General features: G+C 35.5%; 1 protein-coding gene across 2 annotated transcripts in view; it reads right to left on the reverse strand.

Moving 5' to 3' along the window:
* LOC140155392 (uncharacterized protein C5orf34 homolog) overlaps positions 1 to 16,983 on the reverse strand; it is a 149,493-nt gene that overhangs the window by 45,025 nt on the left and 87,485 nt on the right. For both annotated transcript variants that reach the window (XM_072178223.1, XM_072178222.1), the window contains exons 10-11: positions 11,738 to 11,836; positions 11,354 to 11,394 (exon numbers count right to left, since the gene is read on the reverse strand). In XM_072178223.1, coding sequence (XP_072034324.1) covers positions 11,354 to 11,394; positions 11,738 to 11,836 — 140 coding nt within the window. The remainder of the gene's footprint in view (positions 1 to 11,353; positions 11,395 to 11,737; positions 11,837 to 16,983) is intronic.

Here is a 16,983-nt window from a genome sequence, read left to right on the forward strand (position 1 = left end):
GTAGAAGGAGGTCAACATCTACGATTGAATATTTTATGGTTTTAAAAATCTGAGGAATATTATAGGATTATTATGCTTCATTGACAACATTGTTGGAAATATTAACATTTAGAATGATTTGAAAATTTGCAAAAAAGTTTGCCTGTTGAAAAAAATAAGTGTTTTTTCCTGAGTTAAGGGGTACTACACCCTCCATAAATTTTTGTCTATTTTTGCATTTTTCTCAGTGGTAACAGAAGTTATTTGTATTATAGGGGCAAGGAATCCAATTACTACACTGGAATTTCAGTGACCCAAGACAAGCGGTTCGTTATTTTTAACAAGAAAAGAGGTACAGCAAGGATGTACCTCATATCCTATCATATTTACTGAACCGCTTGTCTTGAATCACTGAAATTTCAGTGAGGTAATTGGATTCCTTGCCCCAATAATATACATAACTTTTGTTACCAGTGTGTTATTATTTTTGATAAAAATGCAAAATAGTCACAAATTTACCACAGGGTGTGGTACCCTTAAGTACTACAAATTTTGCAATGTACATTTTAAATGTAAACGTGTTTACATTTGTGGCGAGATCAAGCAAAATCAGTCTGAAGTTGGTCATATTCAATTAAGTTTCTTCTTGGATTGTCACAAGCATTTACACATTTACATTTTGGAGAAAACCCCATTGATGAAATTGGACAACCAGTTCAAAAGATAAGTTTCCAAAACAATAGGACACAAAAGGAAATATATCCTTTATTTGGCTATATCTCAAACTCAACATTTCCGACTTCCGACTGATTTTGCTTGATCACATCACATTTATTAACATCTAAGCATAAGCTGATTAGGGCACTGCGCCTATGCAGAATTTTTGATTGATGGTAAATGGTTTATATACTGTATCTTGGAACAATTTGGTAAGCAACTTCTTTAAAGTGCAATGGTTTTATGTAATTGTTCTACATAAATCTATGCTTTTTGTGCTAAATAAATCGGCTGAGACTAACATTCCTGATATATTAGTCTCAGAATGCGGGTGTCTTTTTGTGCATTCTAGCCATAGTAAGTTCCATTATCATCTTATGAAAGCAAATAGGTGGGTAGCCTGTTGAATTAGATTTCCATTACTTAAATAAATAAATAAATGAATGACATGAAGCAGGAAATGATCAGACTTTACAATTAGGTCATCTATGGGAGTTAGACAATGATGCAAGAACTAAGGACTTGGGCTATTCCAGTTACAATCCCCCTGTGTGAGATTTGGGAATATCTTCTGTAGGGGGAGTATGAATGTCAAATAGAATGAACATGTTAGCAGCTCCATTTAAAACTCGTCCTCCCTCAATGGAAGATTCGGGTTGAATCTTTCTCAGAGGGTGTATGAAATTCAAATGGAGCTGCCTAATGTGTTCATTCCATTTGAAATTCATACTCGCCCTGTGGCAGATGTTTCCAAAATCTTTTACAGGGGGAGTGTGGTTTTCAAATGGAATGACCCATTCTATGAGATGTGATCAAGATATAGAGATTTCATTTTTTCAGCAATATTGATTTTCATAATGCATAACAGTATACATAATTTTTTGTGCCGAAGCACCATCAAAATATTTAATCAGAGGTAGGGGAGACCGCCCTTTCAATCTCCCCTAGAGAGGGCAATTCGCATATTAGAAGGCTATAGCTTTTACACTTCAAAGTGTAAAGCTTTACACAGGTCCGCCCTGATAAGTTCGCCCAAAAAAAAAAAAAAGGTTATAATATTGCATAACAATGATGATAAATTTAATGTAAATGTTTAGTAAAGGGTACATTGGACACTTATTCTCTTCCAAAGAGTATATAATACTAAATTTATTAGAGGGGTATAATGTAAGCAAAAATGGGGGTGCTGTTCAAGGCAGCCTGATGCAATTTTGATTTTGCTCCGTTGAATTGAAACATTTATGTGCAATATTTACATTTTTTTGGCTATCTTTATTAATTTGATTGTAATTCACCATGTAATTCAGCCTTTTTGGCTGCCATTTGAGTGTTTTAACAAATATACCTGAAATAATGAAATAATATGTAAATGTATAACATTCAACTACCCAACACCAATTTGCGTGTGGATTTTGGAGAAATAAAATCTTCACTTAAATGCATTTCTTCTATGAAAAAAATTGAAATAAGACTAAAATATGAGCTGCGCAACCCGGAAAAATGAGAGAATGTTTGGATGTCTGAAAGACAATATGTGACATTGGAGTGTCTCCTTTCACATTTGTGCAATTTATCATATTTCTGTGCAAATGATGGGCCCAATACACCGATAACTTAGAGAAATAAATGGGAGTAAGGGGAGACAATGTACGACATTGAAAGATTTCTTCTCATCACTCAAAAATGACTTAACTGTGTTACTACAATACAGCTATAAAGTAGAATGGCTGCCTGACTACATTGTAGTATATTATTCCGGGTTTTTTTCCCAAATAAGATGAGGCACATTTGTTGGTGTGTGAATTTGGTCATAAGACCAAATAAAGAAAACAAGAAGGTGGGATTGAAAATGCACAAAGGAAAAACAAAATATATCAAATTTGGCAACAGATAAAAAGATCATCATTGAAGACCAGAAAATTGAAAGAGTTGAGGAGTATAAATATCTGGGCCAAGTTCTGAGGTTAAACATCTCATTGCGAGAAAAAGTAAGGTGCTCAACCATCAGACAGCTGACCGGTGTTGCAGACATTTTGAGAAAATCAAACAATCAAAATGGAGATGGGCTGGACATGTTGCCAGAAGAAATGATAACAGATGGACAAAGAGATTGTTAGAATGGCAACCAAGAATAAAAGAAGAGGTAGACAGAAGAGGAGGTGGAGAGATGATATAACATCATATATTGGTATAACATGGGTGAGAGTAGCAGTAGATAGAAAGGTATGGAGTGATCATGAGGAGGGCTACATCCATCAGTGGATTGACATAACCTAGATAGATAGAATTTGGTCATTACACTTAACTCCATGTGTTAATGCCATAGGTTTGAATCTCTCAGAGCCATAAGTAAACATGGTTGCCTAATTACAGGCTTTTCCTCAGAGTACTTGTTTTACTGCATGCAAGACCAGACCTTTCCCCATATTCCTGTTCCAAGGTTTTGGTTCCCATTATTTTGTTGTAGCCATAACTTACATTCTAAATCAACGATAAGTTTGTTTAGCTGGAGGTTCTTTGCGATGAAACAAGTTACATTTCATTTTTTAAATTGTTCATTGTTAATTTCAGGATGCAGTGTCTTTTGAGTGTTCATTGGATAACCAAGTTGCTACTTAAACCATTCCCCACACAATTCAAGCGTGCTTTCAAAAAACTTGCTCTGTTCATCACCCTTATGACCCTTTTTTACTTTTCACAGAAAAGACCCAAATTTGTCTATGTCGGGAACTTTTGTATCACCCACCAAAACCTGGCATGTGAGGGGGTACTGCTATACCAAAATTGCTGAAAATGGATCACACACAAGTTAGTTCTCTTTACTCTACTTAGGCTGTGCACATTTAGTTTCTTGGAGAAACTTTTTTTGTTTTTTATTTGAGAAACCCAGAAAAAATTATATAATGAATGAAAACATTTTTCAAAAGCACTATGAAATTTGAAATGAATAAATCCTATGAAAATAACTCTATAATTTTCCTGAAACTTATAATTTTCATATCTAACCCTCCTCTGCACCGATTTGCCATTTACAATTTGAGGTACTTGTTAACCACCAATCTTGATTCTAAAAGTAAACATTGCATTTTACACTTTGATTTTCAGGCTACTTATGAAAACAAACTTGGGTTTTTAGCCTAAATTACAATATTTAACTTGTACATTGTACTTGCTACTCACATTTTGTAGCTTTAATTCCCAGACTGCAATTATTTGCAGTAATATATTGGTGCTTATTTCCTATCTTCAATTATTTGCTGTAAATACATTTGTTTGTCCTTGAGGAAGGACAAAATATTGTGTCAGTGGCATAACCAGTCCTGACCTTCCGGGGGGGCAGGAGGGGCAAGATTTAAACATTTTCCAATTTCTGATCAAAAGTTGTAGTATTTATGCGCTAGCGATAGCTCTCACTGGGAGCGGCTTGCCGCTAAGCGTTAAACGGGCGGGGTCCAGGGGTCCGCCATAGGACCCCTGGTATGGTCCAAAGTTGGCATACCTGGCTCAAATCTTTCTACTTTTCAAATGATTTAACATTTTCACAAAGTTAAAACAAAGAACTCTCACAAGGCAGCTTGTGATTTTCTTGTACAAACATTGGGCTTTTTTCCCACCTGCTTGTGACAAAGATTGGATAACGTGTCATATTTCACCTATTATTTATCACGTAAATGGTAATCCAGAGTTTGCTATTAATTATAACATGTAAACTGATCTTGGACAAATGCTATGATAAAAGTAATCATAAGAAAGCATTATATCACACATATTTGAACTATTTTACTTATGAAAAGAAAGAGTAAGATATACCAACTTGATGTGGGGGAAAGTAAAACATAGACAGCATAAAGAGGGGGACAAGAAAAACAAATGAAGGCACAGAAGTAGGTAAAGTTTGATTGTCAAAGATGATCAATTTCAAACCCCACAGAAGTATAAATCCTGTAAAAACAACAGGGACCGACAAGAATCAAATAAACAATACAAAAAAGCACTGTAACAGTATAAGCAGCTAAACTAAACCATGATTCTAAGATTTGGTTGAATCAATGTTTGAGAAATCCGGCTCACGGGTCTAGAGTGTGATAGGCTTAGTAGCCTCCAAGTTGCTGCAAGCCTGAGGCTTATGAGGCTGCCTGTCAAGAAACTGGCCCTAAACTTCTATTGCCAACACTTTCAAATCGTTTTACATATTTCATTCAATGTTATAATTGCCTTATTCAATTTTATGAGGCTGCCTGTCAAGAAACTGGCCCTAAACTTCTGCTGATAACACTTTCAAATCGCTTTTTACATATTTCATTCAATGTTATAATTGCATTATTCAATTTTATGAGGCTGCCTGTCAAGAAACTGGCCCTAAACGTCTGCTGATAACACTTTCAAATCGTTTTACATATTTCATTCAATGTTATAATTGCATTATTCAATTTTATGAGGCTGCCTGTCAAGAAACTGGCCCTAAACTTCTGCTGATAACACTTTCAAATCGTTTTACATATTTCATTCAATGTTATAATTGCATTATTCAATTTTATGAGGCTGCCTGTCAAGAAACTGGCCCTAAACTTCTGCTGATAACACTTTCAAATCGTTTTACATATTTCATTCAATGTTATAATTGCATTATTCAATTTTATGAGGCTGCCTGTCAAGAAACTGGCCCTAAACTTCTATTGCCAACACTTTCAAATCGTTTTACATATTTCATTCAATGTTATAATTGCATTATTCAATTTTATGAGGCTGCCTGTCAAGAAACTGGCCCTAAACTTCTGCTGATAACACTTTCAAATCGTTTTACATATTTCATTCAATGTTATAATTGCATTATTCAATTTTATGAGGCTGCCTGTCAAGAAACTGGCCCTAAACTTCTGCTGATAACACTTTCAAATCGTTTTACATATTTCATTCAATGTTATAATTGCATTATTCAATTTTATGAGGCTGCCTGTCAAGAAACTGGCCCTAAACTTCTGCTGATAACACTTTCAAATCGTTTTACATATTTCATTCAATGTTATAATTGCATTATTCAATTTTATGAGGCTGCCTGTCAAGAAACTGGCCCTAAACTTCTGCTGATAACACTTTCAAATCGTTTTACATATTTCATTCAATGTTATAATTGCCTTATTCAATTTTATGAGGCTGCCTGTCAAGAAACTGGCCCTAAACTTCTGCTGATAACACTTTCAAATCGTTTTACATATTTCATTCAATGTTATAATTGCCTTATTCAATTTTATGAGGCTGCCTGTCAAGAAACTGGCCCTAAACTTCTGCTGATAACACTTTCAAATCGTTTTACATATTTCATTCAATGTTATAATTGCATTATTCAATTTTATGAGGCTGCCTGTCAAGAAACTGGCCCTAAACTTCTGCTGATAACACTTTCAAATTGTTTTACATATTTCATTCAATGTTATAATTGCATTATTCAATTTTATGAGGCTGCCTGTCAAGAAACTGGCCCTAAACTTCTGCTGATAACACTTTCAAATCGTTTTACATATTTCATTCAATGTTATAATTGCCTTATTCAATTTTATGAGGCTGCCTGTCAAGAAACTGGCCCTAAACTTCTGCTGATAACACTTTCAAATCGTTTTACATATTTCATTCAATGTTATAATTGCATTATTCAATTTTATGAGGCTGCCTGTCAAGAAACTGGCCCTAAACTTCTATTGCCAACACTTTCAAATCGTTTTACATATTTCATTCAATGTTATAATTGCATTATTCAATTTTATGAGGCTGCCTGTCAAGAAACTGGCCCTAAACTTCTGTGGCCAAGACTCTCAAACCGTTTTACACATTTCATTCAATGTTATAATTGCATTATTCAATTTTATGAGGCTGCCTGTCAAGAAACTGGCCTTAAACTTCTGCTGATAACACTTTCAAATCGCTTTTTACATATTTCATTCAATGTTATAATTGCCTTATTCAATTTTATGAGGCTGCCTGTCAAGAAACTGGCCCTAAACTTCTGCTGATAACACTTTCAAATCGTTTTACATATTTCATTCAATGTTATAATTGCATTATTCAATTTTATGCTGAAAGTGTATGTAAGTAACTTTGCCACAATGTAGCATGCATAATACTTCATGAATTACCGTAAAAACTCGATAGTTAGCATATGTGCTTACTATTGAGCGCTTTTGAAAACATGAAATTGTACCAAAGTCTGGCACTTTTCCAACTAAGCTAATGGGGTTGAGACACACATTTGCAGGTTTACTTGTTCGTATATAACTATGAGAATCGATGATTTGCTCAAATCAAGTTTTTACGGTACCTTACTTGTACTTATATTTTTAGCTGCTGCTTATTCCTTTCAGAGTTGCTGGGAAATAGAGGCTTTCTTTCTTAGACTCTATGAGTAGCATCTAAGGCTGACTATTTTACTATGAAGAACACCTGATATTCTTCAGAAATTTAAGCAAATAATTGTCTCATATTTTCATTAATTATAAATGACCTTCAATTGTTTTGGCACAAATCGAGACATTTTCCTCAACAATCGTAAGTTAAGAGTAAGAAATACAATATGTGTGTCCATGTGATGAATAAATATCAGATTGACAGCCATTTTGAGAAATCGAGTAAACTGAGAATGCGCTCCAAACCACTATAAAGTAAGATATTTCAAAGTGATATTTTTTCATTACTTTATGATTACATAATTTTTTGTAGAGTTTAAATTTTACATGCTCATCCAACTTACACCACTGCTATAACAGCCGAAAAATATCTTCACATGTTTTTATTATTGCACTAATCCTTTCAATCACAAAAAATGTGAAAATAAAAGCTTACAAATATGTTCTGCTATCCAGTAAATAATGGATGGTTGCAATTTGGATTATTACTCAATATGATATGACAAAGCTAAGAGTTAGAGTAAGACTGTAAGCAGAAAGGTGGCCAATTTTTGAAATCTAAGACGGTTTACTTACCGCCCATCCAAATTGGATTATCGGATAACGACATAGGACATATTTCATAGCACAGATACCATATCGGTCTGATGGATGAGGTATAAACAACAGATTAACCAGGCCCTGGATTTAGGTCCTATATGCTCAACCATTGAGTTCTATATAGCGACTCCTAACAGGTTCACAAAAAGAGGTAATGAACCTTTCACTGGATTCAAAGATGGTAAAAGTGATGTCCTTTTCAAAACCATAGTTCTAAAAGTGATTCATACAGGTTCACAAAAGGAGTAAATGACCTGTGATTTCCAAACCATTCCAAGAAATATTGATTTTTTTTTCAATTCTTTACAAACTTTTTCCTGATATTCTGATACTGATGGCTTTCTCAAGATTTACACCAAATTTGATACTTAAGGTGGTACTACACCCCTGATAAATTTTGTGACTAATTTTGCATTTTTCTCAAAAAATAACTACACACTGGTAACAAAAGTTATGTATATATGGGCAAGGAATCCAATTACTTCACTGGAATTTCAGTGACTCAAGACAAGTGGTACGTAATTTATGATAAGAAAAGAGATGCCGCTACAATGTACCTCATTATAATGAACCACTCATGAAGTAATTGGATTCCTTGCCCCATAATATACATAACTTTTGTTACCAGTGTGTAGTTCTTTTTTGAGAAAAATGCAAAATTAGTCACAACTTTTATCAGTGTGTTTAGTACCACCTTAACCTGAATGAAATTTGTATTTTTATATACTTTTCAGGATTTTCACTGCAATTTTGATACAATCATAGGGATTTCTTCATGGCACGTAGCCAATTAGTTTCCCTTTTCCGTAACAAGTTGTGATTTGCAAAATAACAAGATTGCTATTATCATTGATTATGCAAAGCACTTCTAATACCTTTACAAACTTAAGTTCATGGCCGAGATTTAGATGGAGGGGGTCAAGTTAAAGTCATATGAATAATATCACTGTTTGCTAGATACAATAAATAGATGTCCTAATAAGATATGAAAAGTTGAATAGTTTGTTCAGCATCACTGCAACATACATCTCACTTTGGCTGGTAGTTTTTCTGTAACTGATGCTACATACGGGGGTATCTTTGTGGAAATGAAGGTACAGGGATTTGCGGCAGATTCAGTGTGCATTTGTCGCCATTTTGTTTGGACTCATGGTGCATTTTCAGTCATTTTGGTTTAATGATGGCCCTTAATTTCATGAACATTTGGTTTAAAAAAGTGCAAAATTTACATATTTTTTTACGGCAAAATTTACATAAATTTTCCAAAAATTGGTATAATTTCTGGTCTGTTTTTTCTGAGTCCCAGCCGCAAATTATGCCCACCCAAACCAAAGTTGAGAGCACCTCCCCTGGCTACATAATAAGTAATTACACTGGGCAAAATAGTTCTGTTATCTTAGAATTAATGCAAACAGCTAGCTTTGAGTATATTTATAACGACGCAAGGGATGCTTGGGGGCCGCCATACCAAGAACATAAGTCATGCGATTGACCACTTTACAGAATAGGATAGTCTTTTTATACAAATATCATCTAAGTTAGTAAGAATTTTAATAGCAAAATTATTACAACATTGGGGATTCTGAATTTATGATATGTTATCAGAATCACAATTTTGAAACCATTTCCCTTGCGAAAAATTATTAATGGAAACGCTTTAAAATAATATCACAAAATTTAAAAAAAGCGCCAATTTTACTGCACAATCTTGTGTCTCCTACCGCGTTTGCATTCAAATGTACAGGAAGACTACCCACTGGCCCAAAGAATTTCTTTCTACAAGCTGTTATGGCAGTGCAGAGGTAGTCGATGTGCGTATTTATAAATATTTATTTATAAATATACTTGAGTCGGGGGTTTGATATTGAAAAAACATGGCACGAAAAAGTGGTGCATTTGGGAAGCTCCTTCCCAGGAAATGTTGGTGTTTGGAGGGCAATTCTGGTATTTGGAGGGAAATTGTGTCTTTTTTTTGTATAAAAACATGCTATAAATTGTGGGAAATTTAGCTTGCTAACATTTTTTCAAGCCATGTAGAAACAAACCACATCAGCAAGTGACCCCAGAACCTTACATCCCTGTTAAGATTTCACATATTTACACTGACGAACACATTTTTACTGACATTTACAGGTCACATGCTACTATAGTAGAATGTCATATTCAGAATATGATACTCCTATCCAATCTTAAACATACAAGGAGGGAAACATCATATAAAAAGACACTTGTCCATTTTACTCCATTGATGACAGTAACTAGGCACCTAAAAGCAACTCATCATATCCAATCTAAACCCACTCTAGCTGTTTCAGTACATCTTATGTAAACCTATCACAATTTGATGAGGACTATTCAGAGAAAATACTTTGCCCTCTCCTCTGCTCAACATAAATGCACAAATCATTGAATGGTATCTTGTTGCACTCCAATGTTTGTGTATGAGTTCTCTGTCAAAGAGCCCATTTAGTACTCAGTACACAACAGGTTAATGATAATTAGTAAGTCAAATACATCTTTTCAACTAATTCACTTAACTTTTAGTTGGTTTTTGAGGTGGCGAGCTGTACAGGCTCTACCTCGCAAACAGAGGGTTGTGAGTTTGAGCCCGGTGGTGCCATTATGTTGTGCACATGGACAAGACCTCACTTGCCTCCCTCTAACCAGGGGTGATTTGTGGAGCTGTTAGGAATATTGTCCATGAAGCACCGCCCAAAGGTATGAGCATGCCGTGGGCATTGTATGGTAGCTGACATATTCTAACGACAGCAGAATAAATGTAAAGCGCTTTGATATAATATTATGTGAAAGGCGCTGTATAAATGCCAACATTTATTTATTTCATACTTAAAACTTTTAAGTTTGGTCAACCTGTTTGGGCTACTATTACTTTTTGCCAAGTGCAGTCAATAGCATCTGTGGGAATATCATTGCGTGTAGCTTCAAAGCACAAATGTTTACATAAAGCACCGGTATTCGCATGCACATATTCAAAGACTATAGTCGTGTTCACATTGTCGGACGTACGCCCGGCGGAACTTGGTCGGCGCAAGTTGCTAGGAGTAGCGGTAGGCGCTGCCAGGAGTAGGTGCAGTGTGAACGATGGTCAGCGTAAGTTCCACCAGGCGTACGTCCGACGATAGCGAGCTGGGTGTAACCTCCGGCGTAAATTGCAATGTAAACGCAGATTACGCCTGGCACCCGGAGTAAGATTGACCTTTTGTTGGTCAGAACTAAGAAATTACATATTGCGTGGTTGATAAAGGTCACAGAAACACCGGAAGTGGTAGCCAATGTTTACGCCGACCAGAAGTGAATGATTGGTGGAACTAGTCGGCGTACTGCTAGGAGTAGGCTAGGTGTGGACACACGGTAGGAGTAGGGAAAATATTTGTGGAATTTTGATCAATGTTAGCGTGAGTTTACGCCGGGTGTAACTCAAAATGTGAACACGACTTCCATAAATGTGTGCAAAACAGCTGCTTGATTTGTTGAGAAATGTGCAATACACATGCATGAATAAAGGATGAGTGAAAAGGGATTTTTGTGTCTTTTTTGTGATGAGACAAGAAACCTCTGCTACCTCACACATCCAAGACCCTTATTGCCCACTTTTTGTTGAATTTGTGATGAACAGTGAAGCAAAATACAAAGGATACATGTAAAGTTTTGTATCTTCTGCAACTCATCATGTACAACTCTGCAAAGAAAGAAAAGTTAAGAAATATACAATTAAAGGGGATATATTTGGATTGATTAGATATATCAAAAATCTTGAAATATTGTCCCACTTAATATACTGCACGTCTCCTTCTGACATAGGAAATTTCTCTTCCCAAATAAATCAAAACACAAATCTATGTGCTCTAACAACATCAAATTCAAGAAATATATTTCAAAAGACATTGGGTAGATCTACCCCACCCAAACTATTCAATAATTTCTTTCCTTGTTCTGATATAGGCCATTGCTTTCTTTTCCCCATTCTGCCAGATAAATAGTTTTGCCATCTGATTTTGTGCATATTGTTATTTACTATTTACCTGTTTGGATCATTAATGAATTGTTGTTGGTAGAATTCTGTCCTCTCATTTGGTTCCAAGTTTACCCAAGTCCTCCATTCTTCTGCCATAGCAATATACCTGCAAATATAAAATTAAATGTGGTTAAATGCTAAATAAGCCACCAGATCTGAATGTTTTATGACCTTTGCTATAAAGTGTGCAGATGGACCATTCCACTTTTTTGGACAAAGCTATGTAACATGAGTAACCAACACTGTGTCCTCTCTTTTGTAAATGAAGCAAGTCACACAGTATTTCATAATGATATCATATCAAGGTTTACATTTAGCGTCTTATCTTTGATATATGATAATAGAATTCCGATGACTTGCTAGTTTTTTGGTTATTGGTGTTACCTACCATTGCCCCCAAGACTTTGCAATGGCCCATATGCCTTTATTTGGGTTTTGCATAGTACCATATATATGTAAGGTCTAAGGTCTCCCTTGTGAAATAATGACAACTTATCATTTAACATGTTTAAACTTCGATATGAATCCACAATTAATAAACTTTAACAAAATTTGAGATAATTTTTCATAACATTTGTTACATGGTAAATCTGATTTTTGTTTTCATTTATATTTTATACAGTATGTTTCTTCCTTATTTCTGTTTTGTCAATTCAAATGTGCTAGTCTTATAGTCTGCATGTAATGTATGTTTGCTTCAAATACATGTTTTAATGTACAGTATTTACATGAAATAGATTCTTATTAGGTTATAAAAGATAAAGAATAGGTATCGTTAATTCATACAGATGTCAAGTTTTTTCTTTATGTTTATGTACTGTCTGTTTTGGATATGAGAATTGGTCATTCGGATTGAAGATACTAATTTAAAGAAACCATTATTGATTTTAGAATATGACAAGTGTATGTTTGAATGTTTTTCTCTTGTGTTTTCAAAATGTCAATTTGATTGTGAACAGTTCTTTAAATAGATAACCACATTGACTAATGTCTCAAACTAGTTCAGATTATTCTGCAACAAGAGCTGATGTTTCAAGTGAAACAATTGTGGTTTTGATACCTGGTGCTTCCTATTTCAGTTAGAACAAGAGCCATATTTTTTTCACGTACAAGCACAGGAATTCATCAAAAAATGCAAAAAACACTGGGCATGGCAAGGATTGTCATCATTTTTAGCCCATCTTGAAAAGTCATAGTTGCACAAGTCATTGAAGTTTTTATTGTAACAAATCAATTTTCAACAGTCAACAGTCCATTTTTGTCAAAAACGGTAGGAAATTCCCCTAACTGCACTAACAAATCGTGGGTTTTGCAACCCCAGGGGTGGCTATCCTGGAGGTGAACAGCATTCAAAGCCATGATAGATCTAGAGCTCACTAACCCCAAGAATCTAACCTGTTACATTCTAAGAAACAATGCACTTGAACTGCTCTAGTTTCAGAAGACAATGAAACTCTTGGCTGATAGCAATAGTGAGCATCATATTCAAATCTACTCTCTGCAATATTTACAACATATCACATGAGTCAGGGGGTACTCTTCATAATCATGTTATGGTACCAGTGAAGGATGCTATTTTGTCCGCTTAATTATAGTGATTGAGATCCGCAGCCCAGAATTTTCCGGTGTCAGATGAATGCACTCGCAGTCCCCCCACAACTTTTGCCACCCCGATTCCCCCGACTATCAGTCAGCCAAAAAAATCACTGAAAATCAACTATTTTGGGGAAAATGCGAACTTTTGGGCATTTTTTTTCACCCCAGATTTCACTTTGCTCCCAATTCCCCATAAATAAAATCCTGATGTTGCTGGGTAAGTAAGTCACCAATTTATTTGCATGTACAAACTTGGCCTCTTGGTGTATACGAAAAAACAACAATAAGAAGATGACCTTTAGTCAAAGTTGCATATATAATTTTGAATTTTTTTTTTACATTTTCATAGGAAAGTAGACTTTTTTAATGGATTGGGAATGATTAATGTCATCCCTGTTAAGGTCCTGCCTCTAAGATATGCATCTGTCAATTCTTTGTCTGGAACCAAACTTGATACATTTGGTAATAAAATATATAAATATCAGTAAACAAGAGAGGAAAAGAGAAATAACAGAATGCAACAATAAACAAGAGCACCAATGGTGCTGTAGCTCATTTTCCCTAATTAAATATGCAAATTAGTTAATTAATATGCTTAACATTTGAGTATTTTTTGTTTATATCAATTACTTTGTACCAAGTTTTAAATTTCTATGATCTTCACACAAAAACTGATTACACCTGTCTCACCTTAATATAAAGCAGGGCCAAATTTTTACGAGCTGCATAGTCAATAAGATAACAATAATGTTAATTGGACCACTAAGTACTTATCTTGGAGACAAACAACTGGGTGAGAAGAACCTCTAAAATTGGTTTGGCAGTAACAATTAGTGTGTTGCTATTGGGACCATTTATCGGTAAAAAGACGGTAAAGGGATTAATTCTGCTCAATATAAACTGACCTTCCCGCTATTTACCGGTAAACAGAGGCGAGTTTTTTACGGTAACGTTTTCCTTCTTGAGGAAGGAAAATAGCGGGACGCTTACCGTAAACGTCAATAGAAACTCACTCCGTTCCGATTGAATGCGCATACAGGGAAGAAAACGGAAGTTGAGTCGCGAAATTGACCTCTGCATCATCAATGAGCTAGCTTGTTTATGTATTATACCATGATTATCATGATTATACCATTTCGTTCGCAAAAATTCTTAGGCCTAATCACATACAAATATTTGACTCACTTGCTATAGGCTTAAATAAAGTAAATGGAAGAAATATTCATAATGCATTATCCCTGCATTATACATATTATGCTAAATATTTAAGTGAGTTATGATTTATGAGTAAATTTATGAGAAATAAAACAACAACAACAACATCAGCGGATGAATCCAGCTGTGCATGCGAAATAAATAGAAATCAACTCGGATCCGCGGTGGTGTGTGCTTCAGAAAATTAGACAGATTTCATGAATTTAATATTATGTTGTTGATGTTAAATTACTATTCGCTAAAAAGAATATTAACTGAAATTAACTGTGAAAGATTAAATTCTAAGACCTATTTTTTTTGCGCGCAACAATACTGAGTACTCACGTCGATATCACTGAGGGGGATTTCCCAATGGCGTAATTTGATGTACGAGAACGAATGAAAACGCTAATAAAAAACATAATTCTTCAGTCTTCTTTTCTCCTGTTTGCTACCTCATTTTTAGCCAAACAATTAAAAAATACTACAATATTAAAATCCACAATGCTTTATGCGATTGACCCGGGATTGACCCAGTGCAGGACCCCCAGGGGGGGGGGGTACTCAGTACAAATGACCATACGGGGACGTGCCGCAAATATGGGTAGCATTTTCAGCCTCTTGGTATATCAATGACCCCTTTTTCAAAGCCTATTTTGGTATATGAATGGGTCCTTTTTTCAAAATTTTCTCAATTTTTTCGGAAAATGGCCCGATTTTTCCTTAATCTAGCCAAAATTGTAAAAACTAAGACAATTTGGGTTAAATTGGCCGAAAATTTTGACTTTTGGTATATCAATGGGTCCAAATTTCTTGAAAAATTGGTATATTTATGGGTCCACTTTCAAATTCTCAGTGGCACGTCCCTACCAAAACCAAACTTGAGTACCCCGGACACGACCTTTCGCCGCAAACTTTTCAGGTGTGTCAATTGGCGCTGTTCATCGAGTGTTTACCGGTAAACAACGTGCAATGGAAACTGACCATTATCCGCCTTTCGCCGCTATTTGACGGCGAACAGTTTTACCGGTAAAATGCAGGGGACTCAATAGAAACACGCTAAATAAGGGATTAATTACTAAATATAGGCACAAATTTAGACCACTATTTGGGGAGTATACAATCCAGAAGATCAGACCTCAAATGTAGTCTGATAAAAAGAGACTCAAAATTAGACACTATGGGCGAGTTCCCCGACAGGAGTCTTATTAAGCCGTAGTCTTAAGGTGGCCTTGAGGCTACTAAGCCTAGCCCGCTCTCGAAGCCCGAGTCTTAACTCTAGCCGGATTTCTTCAACGCAAATTCAACCTAGTCTTAGTGGCCTGGCAGGCTTAACGCATGACAACCTCGTCCCTTTCAACCAGCGACTTAATTGTATAGGCTGTTGGAGGTATAGATGTACATAAGCTGTGGTCCTCACGGTTTACCGTACTAACAAGGTTGCCGCCTCATTATCGCAATGTTCCCGGCGCAAAGACTAGCCTGGACCCACGGTCTTGTGCTTGGGCTTATACCGTACACAACTTGATGCAAGAATATTGTGTCTGTTTTTGTGTCTTTTATGTATTATTTTATTTCCACTTGACCTTTTATGAGTCCAACTTGTATGAATGATAGGCCTACGTCTATGCTTTATACTCGTGGTTTTTTCTTTGCATCCCAAAAAGGGTAAAACTGTTAAGCCTATAAATGGAAAGGAATCTGTGATTCCCCTAAAAAGGAAAGCAATCAACGTGCTATCTACTGCTGGTATCAGTAGTCTTCTCAGATCTCACATGAAGTTACTGTTGGTACAATATTTGTAATTATTTAAGTAGAAGATATAGCAATATTATATATTGCATCTTATCCGTATATTCAGTTTTAATACTGCATGCATTATTAATTCGTGTCAAATATTTACTATATTTTTACCAATTTTGTCGTTCTTCTATTGTATTAAATTGATGTCCAACCTGGTATAATATAGGCACTCCAAAATAATATTGTAATAGGCCTACTTATGAAAAGTACGAGTATCAAACTATTAAGGCTTGGATAGGGACAGGTGATATCATATAGGTCTTCATAATGATGATGATGATGATGATGATGATGATGATGATGATGATGATGATGATGATGATGATTATGATGATGATGATCATGATGATCATGATGATGATGAAAGATTTTCTTTAAAATTATATTCGTTGTTAAAAAATCATCATTCATTTGGGGGTGGGGTGGGGAAAGCGGGGCAAACATAATAAATGAGGGGCAGGCATCGTTCATGCTGTTTGGGTTTGTAAGGGGTGGAGTGGGTCTGAGGAGTTATGGGATCTGCTTGGAAAGTGTCCCCGGAACATTGGCGTGGGTGGGGGGGAGGTGGGATTGAAAAAAATGGTACAAATGCCATATTTAAGCTATCAAAGCTGGTGACATATAGGCCAATGGTACAAAAGTGGGATAAATGTAATTTAT

The sequence above is a fragment of the Amphiura filiformis genome, chromosome 6 (genome assembly GCF_039555335.1).
Source record: "Amphiura filiformis chromosome 6, Afil_fr2py, whole genome shotgun sequence".
NCBI lineage: Eukaryota > Metazoa > Echinodermata > Ophiuroidea > Amphilepidida > Amphiuridae > Amphiura > Amphiura filiformis.